Source organism: Trachurus japonicus, chromosome 18 (assembly GCF_045865225.1).
Source record: "Trachurus japonicus isolate A0001 chromosome 18, Traja_1.0".
Lineage (NCBI taxonomy): Eukaryota > Metazoa > Chordata > Actinopteri > Carangiformes > Carangidae > Trachurus > Trachurus japonicus.
In genome coordinates, this window is record NC_140924.1 from 13,369,605 (window position 1) to 13,390,779 (window position 21,175).

General features: G+C 41.8%; 1 protein-coding gene across 5 annotated transcripts in view; it reads right to left on the reverse strand.

Annotated features, from left to right (window-relative positions):
* rtn3 (reticulon 3) overlaps positions 1-18,414 on the reverse strand; it is a 29,961-nt gene extending 11,547 nt beyond the window's left edge. Inside the window, exons 1-5 of one of the 5 annotated variants that reach the window (XM_085759818.1) lie at positions 18,115-18,414; positions 11,433-11,480; positions 7,315-7,660; positions 7,168-7,209; positions 4,733-7,083 (exon numbers count right to left, since the gene is read on the reverse strand). In XM_085759818.1, the coding sequence (XP_085615944.1) occupies positions 4,733-7,083; positions 7,168-7,209; positions 7,315-7,660; positions 11,433-11,480; positions 18,115-18,205 (2,878 nt within the window). In that variant the 5' untranslated portion in view covers positions 18,206-18,414. Of the gene's footprint in view, positions 1-4,732; positions 7,084-7,167; positions 7,210-7,293; positions 7,661-11,432; positions 11,481-18,114 lie in introns of all 5 variants that reach the window. The other 4 variants (XM_085759820.1, XM_085759819.1, XM_085759821.1 and 1 more) reach the window with 4 other exon arrangements.
* Positions 18,415-21,175: the final 2,761 nt, after the last annotated feature.

The window sequence follows — 21,175 nt, forward strand, 5'->3', positions numbered from 1 at the left end:
TCCCTCTGCATGGGGAAACGGGAGATTTGAAGAAAGCTTGTGTGAAAGTGGTGGAGGAGCCACGTGGGCTGATGCCTCAGGGACGGTTCAGGCCTCAGCGCTTCGGCTGGTTTAATGGGAACACACGTTATATAGGAGCCCACCACCACAACGCACTGTTTTAAAATGCTATTAGTGAGATATAGACGCACACAACTTCAGCTGACGAAGAATGCGATTAAAAATGCCTACCATCCTACTAATAGCAACAGCATCTTCACTACTGTGTATGTTTAAAAACACTGGATTGTCCAGACTTTCAGACATCTGGGCTCAAGTCGCTCTCTTTTTGGTTTTAAACTTGTTGGCGTTAACCATCAACAGAAAGCAGGAGCGACTCTACCCAGGGTACAGTCAGGAACTCACAGCACTAATGTTTCAGTTTCAGTTTGAGCTGACGCCAAACATTCAGGAACAACTCGATTAAAACATAACCCGATTATTAATAACCGGATTTAAAAACATTAAAATGTGCCAGCTGGAAACAGGTCGACTTCCTTGATGTAAAGATGTAATGAATTCATCTGACGGAAAACAATGAGCGGGGGGTTTCCCCACCCTGCACTGCAGGGGTGTGTGCGTCCTCCCAGCATGCCTTGCTGCTGGTACCCACAGGGAGGCGGTTGCGGCTTGATGGCCCTCGTTCATTATCTCAGTCCCTGTCTCCATTTCCACTGCCCTCGCTCTGCTCTGTTCAGGTCCCAGTGGCTGCTGAGGTGCAGTGGCCTGTTTTCATTGTGTGTGTGTGTGTGCAGATATGAAAGCAACACGCACACACAGCTACAGGAAACAGGCGCAGTGGACCAACAACACCAGCTTCTGAGCTGCAACTAAGGAGATCAACTGTATTCTCTGGTTTGCCACAGTATTACGTGGAGCTTCCTGTTTATTTTAACTGAGTGCCCAGGTTTAAGGAGCTGGGTCAGGAAGGAGACTACGAGTCCAACAGTCACTCTAACAAAGCTTCAGAAGTCCTGTGCAGAGATGGAGAACCTACTGGATGGACGACCACCTCAGCAGCTCTACATCAGGCCTTTTTGACGGAGGAAAACGACGAAGAGTTCGACAAACACAATAACCTCAACATTATGTCTGCTGAATGCCAGGTGCTGCTCATCACCTGGATAACACCGTCCCTATGGTGAAACATGGTGGGGGCAGAAAATATGCTGTAGCTGGGACAGGGAGACTGGTCAAGAGAAAACCAGCAGCTGTGTCAGCATCTTTCACCTCCACAAAAGACATGAAACAAACAGCAATGGGACGATTTTAGGACAAGTCTTAGGCCATCCATAAGTAGGACATACAAAACTAAGACCTTAAACCCCAACAAATGGACTGATTAGAGTTTGCTGGTCAAATGGTCAAAGGTCAAGGTCAAGGTCAAGGTGACTCCACAACACACATTTTTGGGCCTTTTTATCCTAGTGTTCTTTGTAGGTTAACAAGCCTTAAGAGTTTCTAGAGACTGGAAGCTGTAACTGCTGCCAAAGGGGCCTCTGGAAAGAACTGTATTAAGCCTCTTAATAAGTTTGTAAATGAGAGATTTCAGTTAAGAGCTGATAATCCGAAACTGCATGGGTCTGATGACTTTCTGAAGCCAAATCGCAGGGAACATTCAGGAAAAAAATTATATGCTTGCATGAGTAGTTTTTTCAGACAATTAGATAAAAAAAATACTTTGAAAAACTTAAATGAAAACCTTTTGTTCGCTATTCAAAATCATGGCTGTATCAGGCCCCAGGGAGCCAGGAAATTGCTTCTATTTTGTGCAAAATTGCAATGGAAACTACTGTCAGCCACCGCTCCACAAGTCCAGTACAGTGAAGCTGCTAATAATATGATTGACCAAAAAAAATCTAATTTTCAACTAGTTTGCTGATTCAAAGCCTGTATGATTAGACCTGGATGAACCCAATCATACTAACTCATGTAGCAGAAAGGTGATAAATCCAGAGTTCATGAGCAAAGTTTATGTGTAGCAGTGAGACATAATAAGATGTGTAACCACTAAGTGTTCCACTGGAGTAATTAGCTACAAGATTATTTTAAGAAACAAGCCCATTCAAACCTTGTTCCATTTTTCATTTGACCCCATTACAGATCCTGATATAAGTCACTGATTCTGACTGAAAACAAGATACAGCCTCACCAAGCAAGACATTACAAGTCCATGTCAGACAGCTTCAGACACTGCCACAGGTTCAGTTCATGTCAAGTATTCACATTTTTCCTTCATTTAACCAATCTTCAGACAGGGGATTAACACAGATCTCGACACAAATGGTCGCATGAGTTAATCTAATCTTTGAAGTCCCTGAAAACAAGTCTAGTATTAGTGAGCTCTCAGAGAGAAGTGGAAAACCACTTTTGGCTGCCACCACATGGATTCACTGTGAGATGGTTGAGGTGAACTTTGTAAAAATGGGATTGTCTGATTGAAAACTGGTAAGACAATAAAGTAAATGTCAAGTAAATCCAGGGTGACAAGCGGCACACCCACTGTAGCAAACTCACCTTGCCAAATGTACCCCGCCTAATAACCTACTGAGTTGAGAAGCAGCACTGCAGAGAAGCACTAAAATAGCACAAGCTCATGGCTGGAGGGGGAGGACTCAACAACACAGACTCCTCTATAAAACACGACACAAAACAGAGCTTCAATGCCAACTCATTAATATCCCCGGAAAAGTTATCATTGCGTGTGTCGTTAACAAGCTTGACAGAACAATGAGCAATGACACTAAACTGCCAAATACGTTACTGCATTTTCTGTCACTTGTCCATTCTTTTCTTTAGTTTCTGATTGCCTGAGAAACAGCACTATGTTCTGTGGTTTGCCAGCCCCAGGTTAAAGTATTCAGCACATGTAGACGCACCATTGAATGTGTTAGGATTACTGTCTGCATACCAGCCTCTGTGCCTATGTGTGTGGAATGGAGATCATGTTTGCAGAAAAGGGAGGGTGCTGCAAAATCGAATTGGCTGCAGTAACTCCTCAAATACAACACATTCCAGTGCTGTGGTTTTATTCGGTTTAACTTTTAATTAAAAGCATACACAATAACAATCAGAGTAGGCTGTCATATCTGTTTTAAAGCAGCTCTTATATATGTAGTTTTGAGAGGAAAGATGGGTCTGGATGAAGAGGAGGATTGGACAAATGAGGACCGACAGCAATCTAATTTCCTAGGATGGCATCTTGCCTGAGACCCGAGTAAACATTACAACACCAAAGTAATTTCCACATGTCTTTCAGGTAAACAAGGAATTTTGCATCACTTTGTTCTATGTACCATGCCTTGTCATCAAGCCATGGTTTCCACCAAGGGTACTGTGGAAAGTTGCATGGAGGCAGAAACCTGACACTGGAGATTGACTGTACCGCGTGACAACCAAGGTTCTTGCAAGCCAACACTTGGCCACCATATTTAAACCCTCGTGGACCACTGCCAAGCTTTAAAGGACAGAGGGCAGGAGAGGGTCAAAAGCTCAAACTGAGAGGCGATCACTAGACCATACAAAGACTTTGTGACCATATAGCTCATTATACTGTGATTGGCTGCTCTAATCTCTGTCTTTTGTTTAACTAGGTTTTGTTTTGCTTAGCATGCCAATGACGACTTTCAAAAGAAAGACTTGTAGGTATTGCTGTTGCATGGATGCTTGTGTAAATATATGGATAAATATTTGACATGGCATTTGCAAACAGGAGTAACCAAAACCATTTCCAATGATACTGTAATGTCAACTTGAGCATTACGGCTCCCTGGACTTAGATAGGTGATTGTCTCTAGGGGAACTATCCCTGGTATTCCTTATTGCATCAGGCACTTACACATTTATGACACTAGGACACCTGCTCCAATGACCTAACTGCTTTTGGCATTTGAGGGTGCACATGTGCCTACAATAATTTACACTTGCAGCTATGGGTTGTGTTAGTGCACGCCAGATAACGATGGAACATGTTCATAATAGACCCAAACTATTTTGTTAAACACTGCTTGGCTTATAAAAACGTGAGATAAGCATTTTATCATTAAACACATCAAGTCTACGTTTGTTGTATGAGATGTGATATATAATTTAACTGTTGTAGTTAGGTGACTAAACATTGTGGGTTTCACCCAAGAGGTACCTTTCATTTTGCCTTTATAGTAAACTTTCACCTGATCAGGTGCATTAGTAAATACATAGTAGATTACACAACTGAGGAAGAGGAGCATTTGGACAAACTGACTTGTAATGAGTAATGAATTAATTGTGGACTATCACCAACTTAAAAAATAGCAGCTTTTCAGTAGAAATAAGTTAAACATAAACTACTCTCAAGCATTAACACTACTTGCTACAGACATAAGCAAAAACGAGTCTTGCAACATGATAAGGGAGGTAGTGTGATGCCTTAAACAGGTAAAACAACCACCTGAGTCATCTGAAGTACACTTAGACCTTTATACTGTCCTGATCTAAGTCCTAGCTGATGGGAGACAAGATATGACAAGGAGAGGCTACACTATACCAAGGGTAAGAGACTGCTGCAAATATCTACATGTTGAAATATGCAACAAACAGAAGAATGTTTTGAGAGAGGGACAGGCAGTTATAAGGTGCAAGTGAGGAGAGGGTTCTTGTTGAGGTGACTGCATGAACTTAGAAGGCCTACTGCCCTGCAAGAAGGGGGTGTTACCTGATAAGTGGGTTAGTATTGCTGTCAAGACATGCTCAGCAAGATGATAGGCTTCAGCTACCCATTCGTCGATAGCCTCCACTTCTTTGGAATACGTGCTGTCGATTGCACTGACACTTTGGGAGCATGGAGCGTTAGGAGCTGAGGTAAAGGAAGACTGCTGTGTAGTTGTAGCATTAGGGTTAGCTTTGTCTTTGTCGAGAACCATGGGCTGGAGAGTCCCAACATCCTCCTCCTCCTCCTGACTGCTGCCCAGCTCTTTGAGTGCACTGATGGTAAGCTGTTCTTGTTCGAGGTCCATCACCATGGTTGGCGGAGACTGGGAAGAAGACCAACTTGTTTTGGAGAATTCATTCTCTGAGGAAATATTTTGTTGCACGTTGTCAGGTTCTTCAGCCTGCCTAGATTTCAGGCACTCTCTCATGAATTCCACAAAACTATCCGTGGGCTCAGAATCCAACATGTAAGGGTCAATATTTTCTGCATTCCTTACTGCATCAGGTGCTTGGCTCGCTGCTTTAGTGTCCTGCTCCATCTTTGAGTCGATTTTCTGTTCGGGGACAGAGTTTCCATTTGCCATGTTATCTGAAATAATGTCAGTGGTCATTTTCTGACTGAGCTCTTGCTCGCTCTGTCTGTTGCCATCATTCACTGAAGTAAAACTGTCTAGATTTCGAACTTCATCTGGAACATAATTCTGTGCAGCACAGGTATTCAGGGATTCAATGTCCGTCTGTTCAGCAAGGAAACGCTCTTTAGCATTGTTTCGAACTTTGTCATCAAAGTCATCCAAGGGAGAAGATGCATCATAATCATAATCAAATGACTGTCTGTCATATATATCATCTTGCATGAAGCTGGATTTACGAAGGGAAGGTGTCTCCATGTCAGGCTCTTTTATGACTATGCTGTCCTTTTCATCGCTTTTGGATTGAATGAAAGGAACTGGTTCCTTGGACAAAAGATCAGTTCTACAAGGTTTGACCGTGACATCTTGTCCTTCATCTGACCATTCATCCTCATTGTCTGGAAAGTCAACTTCTTCAGTTGCGACTGTGAATGGGGAGGGTTCTTCTTTTAATTCCTTCAGCTGTTCTTGGGAAATGTCACATGCTGAGTCCTTTGAAATATCAGGATTGGTTAAGACTTCAGGCTCGGATTCAGGCTCGGCTGTAGATTCCTGTTGGTCAGTCTCTGGTAGAGATTTAAGTATCTTGTGTTTGGGAGAGTATTCAACATCAGAGTCAACTGGGGACGATGGAGGAGAGTAGCCTTCCATGAATTCAGTTTCTAAGGGCCGTGTCTTAGGTAGATCATTTTTACTATCCTCTGGCTCTGGACTCTTTGTAGCCTCCCTAGCTGTGTCCTCCTCATCCTCCTCTGCTTCAAGCTCCATTTCCATCTCCTCATCACTGTAATTTGGCTCATCTGTCTCAATAACATTGATTGTCGGAACTTGCATTAGCTTCCTCTCAGACCTTGGCGGAGGAGTTACCGTTTCCTCAGTGGGAAGATCTGGAGCTGCAGAGGGAGGGCCAGAAGTAGGGTCGTTTGAAAATGGTGGATCAGAAGTAGGAAGGGGAACAGATGCAGGAACAGCAACACCCTCTTCAATGACAGTGTCATCCGACTCTCCTGAGCTGTCTGCTTCACTAGCCTCTGGGGGCTCCAGGTCTCCAGACCATGTGGTCTTCTTGTCATCCAAAACATTCTGTTCAGCATTTGGAGATGATACAGGAAGAGATGGAGAGTCAAACTCTGCAGGAGGTGCAGATGAAGCTGGAGGCTGAGAATCTTGTTTTGCTTGACTCTGGACACCTGATTTTTCCTGCTGATCCCACATATAGGCTGTTGGCAAAAAACTAAGGTCAAACTCAGACTCCTCTTCAACACTTGTCTGCTTCTGTGCATCACTGACCGTATCCTTCTGCTCAGAAGTTTCAATAGGAGAATCCATGAAAGCATCAGGGACACCAGCAAAGGCAGCTGGAGCATCAGGTATAACCATTTCAGTTTCCTTCTCCTCCTTTGACGCAAGATTTTCTGAAGTCAGAGTGCCTTTAATTAAATCTGTAGCATCAAAGTCCGGCACTGGAGGTAAATGGGCCTTCATCCACTCTTCTGTTTCTTCAAATTCATTCACTTGTCTTAAATCTCCAAGAACCTCAAAGGGGGATTCCGGTGATTCCTGGTCCTCAGATCCTCCTTTTTTCTCAACAGTTGGCACAATTTTTGCAGTGGTAGATTTTTGGATCTCAAGGGGAGACTTTGGGGACTCAACTGGAGACTTTTGGGACTCAAACTGAGACTTTTGGGATTCAATGGAAGACTTTTGGGGCTCAATCGGAGACCTTGGGGGCTCAAAGGGAGACTTTGGGGATTCAATGGAAAACTTTTGGGGCTCAATCGGAGACCTTGGGGGCTCAAAGGGAGACTTTGGGGATTCAATGGAAAACTTTTGGGGCTCAATCGGAGACCTTGGGGGCTCAAAGGGAGACTTTGGGGATTCAAAGGGAGACTTTGAGGATTCAAAGGGAGACTTGGGGGATTCAAAGGGAGACTTGGGGGATTCAATAGGAGACTTTGGGGATTCAACAGGAGACTTGGGGGACTCAACAGGAGACTTTTGGGACTCAACAGGAGATTTTTGGGACTCAGTCGGAGATTTTTCATGGTGGCGATCTCTGTAGTGAGAAAAACCTCCATCGCTTCTAAAATCAGGTTCCTTCTTTTTGGCAGCAAGAGCCTCCAGTGCCTTTATTCTTTCTGAAACAGGAGATGTCTTTATCGGTGAATCCGGTTGTCCATCTGGTGGCCCTGCTTCACTCCCATAATGCCCAGGTGTGAATGAGCCAGGTTGAGAAGGAAAGCGAAGTGATGTTGCCACTTCACTTGAGGGCTTATCAGAGCCAAGGACGACTCTTTTGTCTGCATCACCATGCATGAAGAACGGCAGCGTAGAGGAAAAAGGAGGGGAGGTCATATAATCACACACAAAACTCCCATGCACTTCTATTATTCAGCGAGGCCTTAATGTTGCAGCCCAAGCACTCATGCATTGCATCATGGAAATGTAAGGCATATTCATAATGGATGGGATCTTCAACTTTTGCATGCTAGTCTTAATTACTCGAGAAGTTGCCATCAAGCAGCACTCAGTATGGCAACTTAAATTACTGATGATCAGATGAGGCAGCAAAAGAAATAAAACTTCAGATAGTTCTTGTTAATCATGTGTTGCTATGGTGACTGCACATCAGCTGCAGTCTATATGTTAAAATGTATGTGGCATCTGAAAGTTGACACTTGATAGTAATTTGTCACTATGACATTTGAAACAAGTGTTGATTTGGGAGTTATTCTCTGTACACAGCTGAACTAAATGTGGCGATAGTTTGATCATCACTGTCAGCCCAAACACACAGTTATTCTCTGCTTAGTTTCACGTAATCTCAGTTTTGCCTTAAGCCCCAAATATTTTGGTTATGCATTAAGTGTTCAAAGCCTTTTTTTTTTTTTCATTTTTCTCAGAAACTGATTATTGATCTATAGTATTTGTTACACCATACATAATTGGCAGTAACTGAGGCTAATACTATTAGTGTAAAAGCCTATCTGGGGACGTTTCAAGAAAACAAAAAAGAGTCTTAAATTAATAACTGACTTTATTACCGCTCAGTGCTATCCCATTTGTTAAGTGACATTTAACCATCAGTATCATTTCATTATTTTTCATTCCTTTCATCAAAGCCAACAGCATCCAACCTGTGTCCAACTCACACTGAGAGGGGAGTCCTGGAGGAGGGTTGTGTAAGGACTGGACCCCTACAGAGCCCCCTCATCTACAAAAAAGGTAACCAGGATATCTTTTTTTATATTGTAGGAAATATCATATTATAGCCCACTTTAGATCAGTCAGATATTCTTTTTTAGGACTTCCCTACATCCCCCATCTACTGCAGAGAGTCTCCAGTCAGTCTCTGGCTTTTTGATCCCACTGTCTCTATTAAAAATCAATGGCTGTGAAGCTATGAAGACAATTTCCTGAGCGCCAGTACCCCCACATACAGTAAGGTCCAAATCGGGACTTGGTCCCAGAGTTTTGGACCCTTCTGTATATGGAATGAGTGCTATCTTGACAACACTATATCAACTCTCATAAAACATCCTTGCTTGACAGACTGAGCAGACTGTGCTCTTTAATACAAAGTGGCAGTGTGATAACCTGTCACCAACTCTCCAACATGACAGATATAGACAAGAGCAACAACTTGTAGTGACAGACTTTTTACTACCCATGCATTGAGGATCTGAATGATCAAGTAATAGTAGTTCAGCCCAGTGATTGGACAGCCTCTAAACTAAGTTCTCCAAAGCGCTGCATACGCTGTTGGTCAGTTACTTGCCTCATAATTGGCGTTTGTTAACGGCCCATTATAACACCAAAATTATGTAATGCACTGAAACCAGAGTTAGATAATAATGTTGTCCCCCTGCAGTTTATCGGGTCATTTCAGCACCACGATTTCTTCAGTACCATAGCTGACAAGACTTTAACTAACAGTCAGTATGATGGCAGAACCCCTCCCCCTCCCAGGTCACATGCCGCCAGCCATTCAGGAGGCCACTGAGTTCCAAACATGTTCTAAGCAACTGTTCCAATAATCACATGATCCCTGTCAGGACCAGTGTTCTCCAATGTCATTTTCAACACCCGACATCGCACGTCAGACAACCTCCACGTACCAGTGACCGTGAGTCAACGGTAACACAGCACCAGTTTTTGAAGACTTTTTCCAAACTGAATATTTCAAATTGTCAAGGTTTGGATTTTCCTTCAAGTGAATCTTGGATTGTTAACTGTGTTGTCAGCATGATCCCATGACCCCCACCCCTTCCCTGCCCCTTATGTAGACACAGACTTTTCTACTGACTGGTTCGCTTTATTTTGGATAGCGCTGCCTCCTCCCCTGCACTACAATACAATGCCTTGTTCAAACTAGGCCACATGAATGGACTTTCCATCTCGTCAACAGTGTTGTAGTCTTTTGGCTGTGTACTTGTAAACAAATTCCAAAATGACTAGTGCTCTGAGAGTACATCTACGGATATTGGACACAGCCAGGGTTACTTGATAAGGAGCTAGATTACTTCCACTGGGACTATAATTCCGCGTATTTAGTAACAGGCCACTAATCATGCACAATCTGACAATTTAGGCCTACGTGGCCTTCAACATCTGATTTACATAACTGGAGCTCTGTGATTATCAACCCAAATAACAAAATCTCCTCAAATAAGGGATTCAGGAGCACAGATCCATTGATCAAACACTGCAAGACATAAATGTCTAATATTTTTGCTAAGAAGCAGAAGTGCAAAAGTGCAGAGTCCAAATTCCACAGCGTGCAGTCATGTGGTGACACTCCTCACTCAGTGTGAAAAGGTTGTGACTTAAGTGTGTAATTGTAATGTGCGACTATAGGTCATGCTATCTTCTGCCCTGATCTACCCTATTACCTTACTATTTAGCAAACTCTACTTTCACAGTTCAGTCTTCTTTGTGTTTACAGACGTAGGCTTCTAACAGTGATAAAACCGCAGCTCAAAAAGAAAATTCAAAATAAAGAAGCAAAACTGAAAGAAAATCTGTTTTTTAAAGCTTAAGCAAGGATGTGAGACATGCACAGAGCCTGCAAAGCTAGAAGCAGATAGTGGGGTGGAGGGCGAGTGAGCAGCCATAGGAAATGGCAGGCCCAGACCACTGGGCGGTGGAAGGTATCTCCAGTGCCACTCATCCTCTGGGACCAGGAGGCTACTGTGGGCTGGTGAGGGGTGGGACTTGGATACTAGGGCAGCAGGAAGGTAGGACCACCCTCACGGGACACCAACCTGATCCATTTTTAGGTTTTTGCTCTTGTGTGCACAATGTGAACTTGAACTTCTCTGCTTTCTTAAAATAAAGTGGCAATCTTGGGATTATCTTGAACCTATAGTGAGTGCTGCTGACCTAAATAATGCCTGTTAGCAAGTGGTACAGGCTGAAATGGATCTGGCTGCTAACAGCTGCAGAGGCACAGTTTTACAAGTCTAGAGATTCTGGAGATCAGCAATAAAAAAAAGAAGCAAAGACTACAATTAGTTACCAACTGCTAATTTCCAAATGTATGGTGTGTAAATATGGTATGAGCTTCTGCTGCTCATGTTAAACCTATGCAAACATACATGTCCTGCAGCCGTTAACAATAAACTAAGGTTTACTATTTACAGCATGAGCTAGAAAGGTTTAGTCTTGAGTTGCAGCACGGGTGGGGGTGGAGAAGAAAATTACCAATGCCATATGTCATCGAAAACAGAAGGAGGAGTTGTGCTGCCCTGCTAACTTACAATTAGCCTGGCGTCTGAGGGCCAGCAGCATTGGAAACAGATGGGAGACATGTCGAGGTCTGTAAGAGGAGGGGCGGGTGAGGACCAGGCAAGCTAGGAAAGGAGCTGAAGCTAGTGCTGGAGTTCATTATGTTGCCAGGTTTCTCTGCAGCTTCGTACTATTTTTATTGGGCTGCTACGAGCAGGAGGGGGGCACTAGAAAGGGGAGGGATGAAGTAGAGCAGTGCAAGTAGAGAAAAAGCAGCAGGCCAGCGTGAGAGTACAGGACAGAGGGAGAGAGCAGGCGAGCAGCGTAAGAGAACCATACACTTGCCTTGAGGAGACTGAATGAGAGATACAGGCGAAGAGGAAAGAAAGGAATCTGAAAAAATAAAAAGGACAGAAGAATGATCATCGTAGAAGAAGAAAAGAGCTCCTACCTACTGCACCTATTCAAAGAAAGGCATTCAAATCAGACTTTAACTTATCCAACCTTAACAACTCTACATGCTGTACAAAAAAACTACTTCAAATAAAAGACCAGCACATACTACAGTTAACAGAGGCGCCCCATGCATAGGCTCTCATTGTTTACATCAGTAAACGTACAGTAACTTTAACACATGCACTTATATTTGCTATGCAGGCAAAAACCAAGATGGTTTGAAGAAGCAGACAAAGGCATTTATCACTTTGTTGCTATCAGCAAATTAAAGAACGTCCAACTGATTAACTACAAACTAAAAAAAAAAGACCACCGTTTATTCTGCAGCAGTTGTTACACCAGACACTCTAGAAACCAGCAGAAGACAATCGTTTTATGTAATCTCTGTATGGTCAGAAAATATGTGAACAAACTGGTCCAACACACCCATCAACATACTGGTCTGGGGCTGTTTGTTCATGGTTTGGGCTAGGCCGCCACCTGAGGGAAATCCAAACGCTACAACAAACAGTTTTGACAACGGTTACTTTATGTTCTTTTCCTGTTCAAACACGACAATGTCCCTGTGCTCAAAATCCAGCTCCATAAATTAGTGTAATTTTCCCCCTAGTTTAATGTGGAAGAACTTGCCAGAACCCTGACCTCAACCCCACCCAACACCTTTGGGATGAACTGGACTGCGATCCAGAGCTGATCATCCAACATCAGCGATGGACGTCATTGATGCTCTTGTGGCTAAACGGGAAGAAACAGGTTCAAACATCTGGTGGAAAAGCCTGTGTGTATAAATAAGGTCCATATGGTTTAAAGGTAGATGTCCATAAAGCAGATATCAAAGCCTCCGTCCACAGAGAAATGCACAAACCAAAGTATTCAGAAACTGAGCCTTAAAACCAGCCGTCAGGACTTCCTGTGACTTTATGATGTCACAACAAAGCAGTCAAACAAGCCCCGCCCACCTGGACCCACCATCCATCCTTAGTTATATTTTTAGTGTATCGCTCAGAAAAGTCAGCCAATCAGAGGCTCCTCTGCTCTGATTGGCTGACACTGACCTGTTGTTACTCGAGCTCACGAGAGAAGCCTGAGTGATGTTTAACTACAGCAAGAATGTTTTTGGTTTTTATAAATCAAGATTTATATTGGAGCACATGAGAAGACTGAAACATCCTTTCTTTCTTTTTATAGAGCGTTACTTCCCAAAGGGTCTGCAACCTCTAACATGATCAGGGCTGAATTTTGAAAAAAACATCTTGAAAAACAGCATCAACAAAAATGGCACATTATAACCTTTATTTCCATTTCATGACTCCAGACTTTTAGCTAGCGACCTAACAACTGAGTCACCTTCTCGAATGAAAGCTCAAATTTCCACTTTGATGTAGAACGGATTATTTCAACTTAGACTGAATGTGCTAAAAGTAGTTTATATGAAATAGAAATGACTTCCGGCCAAGATGTGGAATGTTATGACAATATTTGTTTCCTGTTTGGGGACAGCACCACATCAGGGTGAGGAGGAAGTCATTAAGAGTTTACACCTCCTTCTCTCTAGAGTCCCGGCTGAGTTTAGAGTTATTAAGGAGGAGGTGGGTCGTGTATTATTGAGTTTAATCCGATTTCGCTTTCACTGCGATGCAAGGCGGTGCCCTCCTACATGAAGGCAAGCCGCTGCAATCACATACATGCCAACCTGTTTGTCCAGATTGCATTGCTCTGTCTCACTACAATTACATTGAACGCCACGCCTTCATCAGTACAACCCTTTACATTCTTTTAATGCAGTGCAAATCTGTGTTTTAAGTGCACTGGCTGAGGATGTATGAGAGTTTCAGGTTTACTCAGGGAGGGGCAGGCTGGGCAGCATCACCTTCCCTTCGTCTCGACTGGAGTTCGTACAGGCTGAGCAGGTTGGGGTTGGTGTGCCTCGGTGGCGCAGCATTCTTTCCCTCGCAATCATTTGGCTTTGAACGCACGCACCACACCTTCACTTTTTAATGATAATGGATGCTCTACATCCTACTTGTTTTTCCAGAGGCGAAATGATGGAGGTGGAATTAAGTAGGGTTCAAGAGGCTACAGTACACATGGGTATGAAGTTAAAAATAAAAAACTTTAAAAATGAATGAATGGTAAAAACATGGCATTAGATCACAGTTAGCGTAATAAAGTAACCCTAGGTCCATCCATCTATTAGATATACTGATTGTATTTGTAGGGTCATAAGTAGGGAGGGACTGGAGCCGATCCCAGCTGACATTGGGGCAAGGGCGGGGTACACCTAGGACAGGTCACCAGTCTGTCACTGGGCCGACATGTAGAGACATGCAACCTCTCACTTAGTCACACCTATGGGCCTTTTAGCGTCGCCAATAAATCTGATGAAGCTCAAGAACTGGTGAACAAAAAGGCCCCAAACCAGAACCTTCTTGCTGTGAGATGACTGTGTAAACCACTTTGACTAGGTCTATTTTCGTAAAGCGTATTCAGCTCTTTTCATCTGTTCATCGGTCTGAAATGTGGAAATAAAAGTGTTGAGTAAGGTTTTGAAGCCAAAAAAGTATTGAACCGACTGATATTGAGCTTGATGGGGAAGAATCGATGACAGTTTAGGAAACATCTAGACCAATCATTTTAAATTCCATTTTTTTCTCTTTAGTATACTATTTGACGCTGCCCATAGTAGAGGGCCCTTTTCATAGTTAAAAGCTGCAATAACTTATTATTATGGACAGGAAGGTGCTGAAAACACAACATAACACACATTTGCCAAAAAAGTTTGTGTTAACCACTGTTGGCTGTTGGTTTCTTCTAACTCCTGATAAACATGTTTGTTTCTTCAGCTACTAAATGTTTTCTTTTCTTCCCCGGCTAGTCTCCAAGTTGAAGGATTGTGATTAACTCTGAGTCTGTGGGTCATTAAAAACCAAGACAATGAGCTTAAAGCAGCTAAAAGGCTCAGTAGAGCTGGTGGAAGTGAAGTTAGTAGAACGGGGGGATTTCACTCCTCATGGGACAATTATTTCATCAATAACAACAGATTCAGAACAGGAAGTAGTAACGGTTGAGATAATATTTACTCTGATCTGACTGGACAGTTGTTTTCTGATGTAATTGGCCGATGTAAGACAACAACAGCAATTTAGCAGATTTCTCTAAACGTTGTTACTCCCATTTGGAAGTCCGAGACAGGAATGTTTAGAGAAAGTCGCTTCTAGTCGTAGTAGTGTTAAATAATTGCTCCCATTGTTCACAGTTATTCCAGTAATGCTGCTTTACACCTCTGACTCCTGAACGCTGCCATGCTATTTAAAAAAACATCAAGCAGGAACTCTCTTACTTGTTATCTAGAGCTCCTTCTACATTACAGCTAAGAAGACGGCTCAGCCACTGCTTGTTTACACGAAACCAAACAGAGCTGGCAAACTTCCAGCGCCTTGTGTGATAGCATGACAGCATTCAAGAACCAAAGGCGTGATGTATCACACAGCAGCATCTGTGTTTGTCTCACCACGACATCAAAACATCAATCTGGCTCTGTGCCTCCCTCCATTGGCTCCAGTTAAAAAAAAAAAGGCAATGGACGACAATAATTCCTCTTCATCCCATATTCAGACTTTTAATACAGAATGACAATGTGGAAGAAAGTCATCTTGATAAGTCTGTCTCTGGTGGACATCGCCCTCTGAAGTCATCTGTGATACTTTTGCTTGCGTCTTTGTGGAAGCGTTGCCGCAGGCTTGGGTCAGGTCGGGTCGAACGCCATCATGCCTCCCATTCCTGCTCTGATGCCCTAGCTATCCTGTACCGTCTACCCCTGAGGGCTATCCAATTGCCTCTGTGACCTCAGAGATATGGTCTGCGCTCCAGCAGGGAGTGGATGGATGGAGGAAGGGAGGGAGGGAGGGGAGGGCAGCAGTGGTGGTGGGGGGGTGGTGGTGTCTTGGCAAGTCGAGTGGAGAGAGGGGGAAGGCTGAAGGAACTCTGTGTTCTTTGTAGGTTTCACTTTTGCAGGCTTTACACTCAACACCTCTCGTGATCAGTGAATCCAGCTGCTTCAGACTGAAGTTACGTTAGCTCATCAAAATGACAGAACATAATTAACCAATGCCAAAGCAGAGGCATTGATTAATATCGTTTGTTTTTTTCCCCAGACGAGCGCTCTCTGACAGTTTGCAAATCAAATCAAATCAAATGCAAGTTTGCGTCCGGCGGCTCCAGTAAGATAAAGGTTAGTCCGCTCATATTAGAACATTCCTGTGAGGAAACACGAGCCCAGAGACAGCTGTGACACCGGTTATCAGACAGAGCTCTGGATTACTGTCAAGTGTTAGAAGAGCACAGCAGCTCTTAAACCATGTTATTAAGTTTAACGTACGAAAGTGGATAAATAAAAACAAGAGCGTGTCCGATGTGTGTGTGAGATTACCCATAATGCAGTGGCACAGAGACTGACTGACTGACTGGTCGGGTCGGCCATGGCTAACTTCCTCTGAAAATCTGATGCAATGTAATTTGAGAAATTAGGTCCTCTTCCCTGAAGTGTGCCACTTCCTTTGTGACTTAGTGTCGCTCATCAGCGTGCGAGTCGAGTGAAATGGGCTCACGTACAGAAACAAGCTGCAGGGACGGAGCGGGGCCGTCGACTATCTGCGACATCCAAAGATGGAAAGATGGAAAGATAAACCCTATGTATGAAAAGAAGTTATGTTGAATTCATCAAAACAAAAACAAAATCTGTAGTCAAAAGCCTGTTGATGAATCCATAACAAATATTTTCATAATAATTAATTATCTTGGATCAATTAAACTAAAATAAATACATTTCTATTGTATGAAAGTTTAAAAAAAAAAAAAAAAAGTAGTATCCATTGTCCTCTATCCTAAAATATCATCAGTCTATGTGATCATGAGCATGACTCAGCTTTCCTTGGATGACTAAGGTTTGTGGAAGGCAGTGTCTTATAATCCGAGGAATGTTATAAAACAAAAAAAAAACATAGTCATTCTAAATTTGGTCAGAAACTTCTTGAGCACTGCTCACTGCCATGTTTTCTCTTGTACAGCTGTGATGAGAGCTTAAACCAGGTCTACATGTCTCACAACACAATACATTAAATATTACGAGACACAAAAACTTCCAAATTTGGTCATGGCTGCTTATCTTCTGGGACCAATAGACTGGATTGTATTGTCATAATTGTAATCATAGTCCTGAATGTCAGATCTGAATAGGCATTTATGGTTCATTCCTAGTTAAGTCATATTTAATTAGTGCCTCACTGATGATAAGCCAAAGGGCCAAATTGAAACTCTGAGCCATAACGTGCCACACCCTGCCGTATCCAGCTGACGCCCCACAGCCACATGTGCTTTACTTCACAGCTACAAGCCTTTTGATCAGCAGAACGTGGCTTTGAAGGATTTTCGTACGGCCCCCCGTTTGTTGGTGGACGATTGAGCCGTGGCGATCAGATCAGATAAGAAAGATTAACCCCCTACGCAGACACAGAAAACACACAAGATTGCTCACTGGTGGTGGTGGTGAAGCTGCCACCCCCTGACACAATAACCTGTCAATAAAGCCCCGGGAGACAATGCTGCTCTTTTGTTATAATTAGGCTGTCTAGACTGTAATTTGTGGACCTACAAAAGACTAAAAAAAAAAAAATGAAATAATAATAACCCCCGATGAGTTATTGAAGAGAGAAAAATAATGATGGCTAGCAAAGCTTTGGTTTGTTCTGGGAATGATTAGCGATTAGTATTATGAAGACGACATAAAATAAAAGTGCAATGCGCCTTTAAGAGGACCTCCCTTCACTGGCAGTGGCCCAGTAACAATGCATCTGCAGTGCAGAGCATTGCAACATTTAGCCACCACCGATAACGCTTTGTCACCACAAGCCCGTTACTGTAAACTCTGCTGTAATATCTTCACGTAGCCTATGCTAAAACTACACTTCGACGAGCATGACGCAACGCTAAATTTTAGCAGCCATTATTACGATATATATATATATATATATATATATACATTTAAAATCGAAGCAAAGGCAGCAGCACGCAGTTGTCTTCGTGCAATATCATAATATTAATCATCTGTATTTGGCTGCTTAACTTAGCTGTCAACCAATCAGCTCGAAACCGAATGTATCGTTTAGAACGTCTCACCTCGTGTTCTTATTGGAACGTTTGGAACGTTCTTTCGCACGTTGGCAAGGCGACATCATGTCTCCAACTGACAGATTCATAAAACGAAGGAAGGTCTGGCTTCGGTTGTTGAAGAAGACAGTCGCGTTGTCGTATCAGCCTATATTTATGGAGGGAAGGCCCTTGAACAGTTAGGTAGCCCGGATAATGTTGACTACCACAGGTGTTTCTAGTTTTAGCCGAAACGAGCTTTGAATAGCCATCATACATACACGAAAATAGTTCAATAACAGTTGTATGGACATGACGACAACCTGAGGAGGAGGGGGGAGGACATATACATGATAAATGCCTGTAAACAGAAACGAAACAAATATGGCGTAGTGTTAATTAATCGTTTAACATTGTGGTTTCTTACCGGACAGCTTTGATTCTTTGGCAGCAGAGTTTTGCCCATCTGCAAGCCCTTGTGACGATGATATCTGGGCGGACTGAGTCATTGGATCCATTTTTTTTTCTTTTTTTTTGTCTTTACTGTAGTTTCAAAACAGCTTGCAGCAGCACACAGGCGGTGAAATGGTGAAATATTCTTGATACTGTCCTCTTTGTAGGTTGTAGCTACGTGTCGTCGTCTAAGACTTTTTCCTCGGTTTTTTTTTTTTTGCCACCCCCCAAGAGCGGGACTCGGATGCTCACCTTAACGCAACGTCCGAGCACTGAGGGAGAAGGCAGAGATGGAGGGAAACAAGGCGGACTATGGAGGAGGAGGGGGTAATTCATGACGCTTTCACTGTCTCGCTTTAAGCTCCGACATCTCAGCTTCAACTCCTCGATATGATTCCCCCCTCTCTATGCTATCATAATGACATAAAAATATAAAATATATACACATCGTATAATTAGAATCTGGAGATGTATTCTAGAATGTTATGTAGCAAAATATAACTGCGTAGAACCGAATTTGTCATTCGGTTCTGTCGTTCGAATATACGTTTAGTGTCGAAAAATCCGACAACAGTGAAGGCACCAGGAGGAATATTCCTGAACACAGACACCATGTTACATAGCTACCTGCTGTGAGCTAGCTACAGTGAGATCTTGTTTTTCAACCATCATCACCTCTCGTATTGTATGAATTTTGTGCAGGCCACATGTTATAAAAAAAAATATTCCCATTAATAAATAAATCGTAATTATAGGTTATATATATATAAATATACAAATGTGTTGGGCGTGTGATATAGGCTGTATTTATAAAATTGTTTTGATGAAATTGTGTAGACTAACGGTGACGAAGCAGGTAAAAAAAACTGATGATTTCATACAACTTCAAACTCTTGCGTTGTTTTATACCGTAGCCAGTTTTCCATTATGTAATGTTTACCTTTGTTCAGTTCAAAGCAAAGGCAACTGAAAGCACCCTGCTGCAGTGCTGCCCTCTATCGGGGGGTGTTTAGCGAAAAACATGTCATGAACTACATTTCCCAGCATGCACAGGGAGCGGGGGGGGAAGAAACTTTTTTCCATTTCAAAGCTTTATTTCAAATTCACAATGTCATACATTCCAATTTGAACTCATTTGAGGAAAAAACATTTGCTTGCATTTAAAACAGTACAAGCTTACAACATATCAAACAGTTAATACAAAATAAAATAAAATAATAATTACAGGGGTTGACATTTAAACATAGTGCATTAAGCGTGTTTAAGAACATAGGACTGTAAACTTAAAGAGCAAGAGACTCTGACATTGTTTCATACAACTCATTTATGGACTGGTTTTCCTCCGATAACACCTTTAGGGATGTTATATAGTTTTTAATTTCATTCTTAAAACAGTTTATGTTGGGCTTGCTGTTATTCCATTTATTCTTGTGTATATGATACTTTGCCATAGTGAAAATAATGGTCACCATTTTGGATACCTTTTTTGACAGACCATCCATATAGATCATCACTTGAAATTTGTTAAACAAAGAATCGTTAATCCCAATATTTAACCATCGATAAACATCTTTCCAAAACATCATTGTGACTGTACAAGAGAAAAAAAGGTGTTCAATTGTTTCATGCTCTGTTATACAGAAAACACATGGATTAACTTCAAAATTGAACCTTTTCGGGGGGGAAGAAACTTGTGCGCGCGGCGAGCCAGATCTCAGAACTATCGGGAACCGAACGGGCGTCATCGGCGTTCCAAGTTAACGTTCCGCCGACGGTGACGTCACGCAACAACGTATCGCTGTGAGATCTGCTGTGATGCTATGAAGTGTCATTTAAAATTATTCATAGATGTTACCCAGTTAAATCCTTCTTTATCAAATTCAAAATTGTTGACCTAGATCTGAAGTGTGCCTTTTGTGACTCCCATACTGAGACTGTTATTATTCATCTGTTTTGGAAATGTGAATATACCCGCAAACTGTGGCAAGATATTTGTAGATTCATTTTAGATAATATATGCTGTGATTTTGAGCTCCTCTGGCAAAATGTCCTTTTTGGATTTATAAAGAGTGACGCTCCAGCTGAAAAAGAATATTTTTTAATTAATCTCATTTTAATTCTTGCAAAGTTTTATATCCACAAGTGTAAATTTGCCAAAGTAAAACCCATTTTTTGTGTTTTCATGAAAGAACTGGAGGCGTATTTCAAGTCAGTTTCCTCTGCTAATAACAAGAAAGCTATCAAAACTATAAATCTGTGCTCCCACTTTAATATCTTTAATTCAATTTAATTTCCATTGCTCATATCCCCTGGTGTGTCTTACTTTTTTTCTTCTCCTTTTTATTTTATTTTATTTTATTTTATTTTTTTTACTATTATTTATTTCTATTTATGTATGTTTTTATTTTATTGTCACGTCTATTTGTTATCCAATTGTTATTAATATGATGCTCATATGGTTTTATGCACTGTTTATGTATTTTGTAAAGCAAAAATAAAGTTGTTAAAAAAATATATAAAATCGAGAGATCTGCTGTGACGCGCGGCACAAGGCATGGCCTGTTCCTTTTAAATTTTGTGTCACAAATAAAATTAGAGAATTACATTTAAAAATACTGCATAACATATCTAAAATGTATATTTCAAGATTCCTTGACATCGATAACAAATGTACCTTTTGTAAAATTGAACTTGAAAATGTAACCCATCTGTTTTATGGTTGTTCATATAGTAGTACATTTTGGAAAGAACTTGAGAATTATATATTGTGTAAAACAAAACACAAAATCAACATTGAGGGGAAGAACGTTATCACTTATTTTGATTTCAAAGAAAAAAAACTATGTACTATAGTAAACCTTTATATTTTATTGGGGAAGTTCCATATTCATAAATGTAAATTTCAAAATTCTTCACCTTCATTTAAAGCAGAAGTAAGTGGTCCGGTCGTTTTCGCTAATGCTGCGTTCCAGGCAGGCTTTTGAAACCGTAAATTACAGCTTCAAGTCACAACTTACGACTTTGTAGCGTTCCAG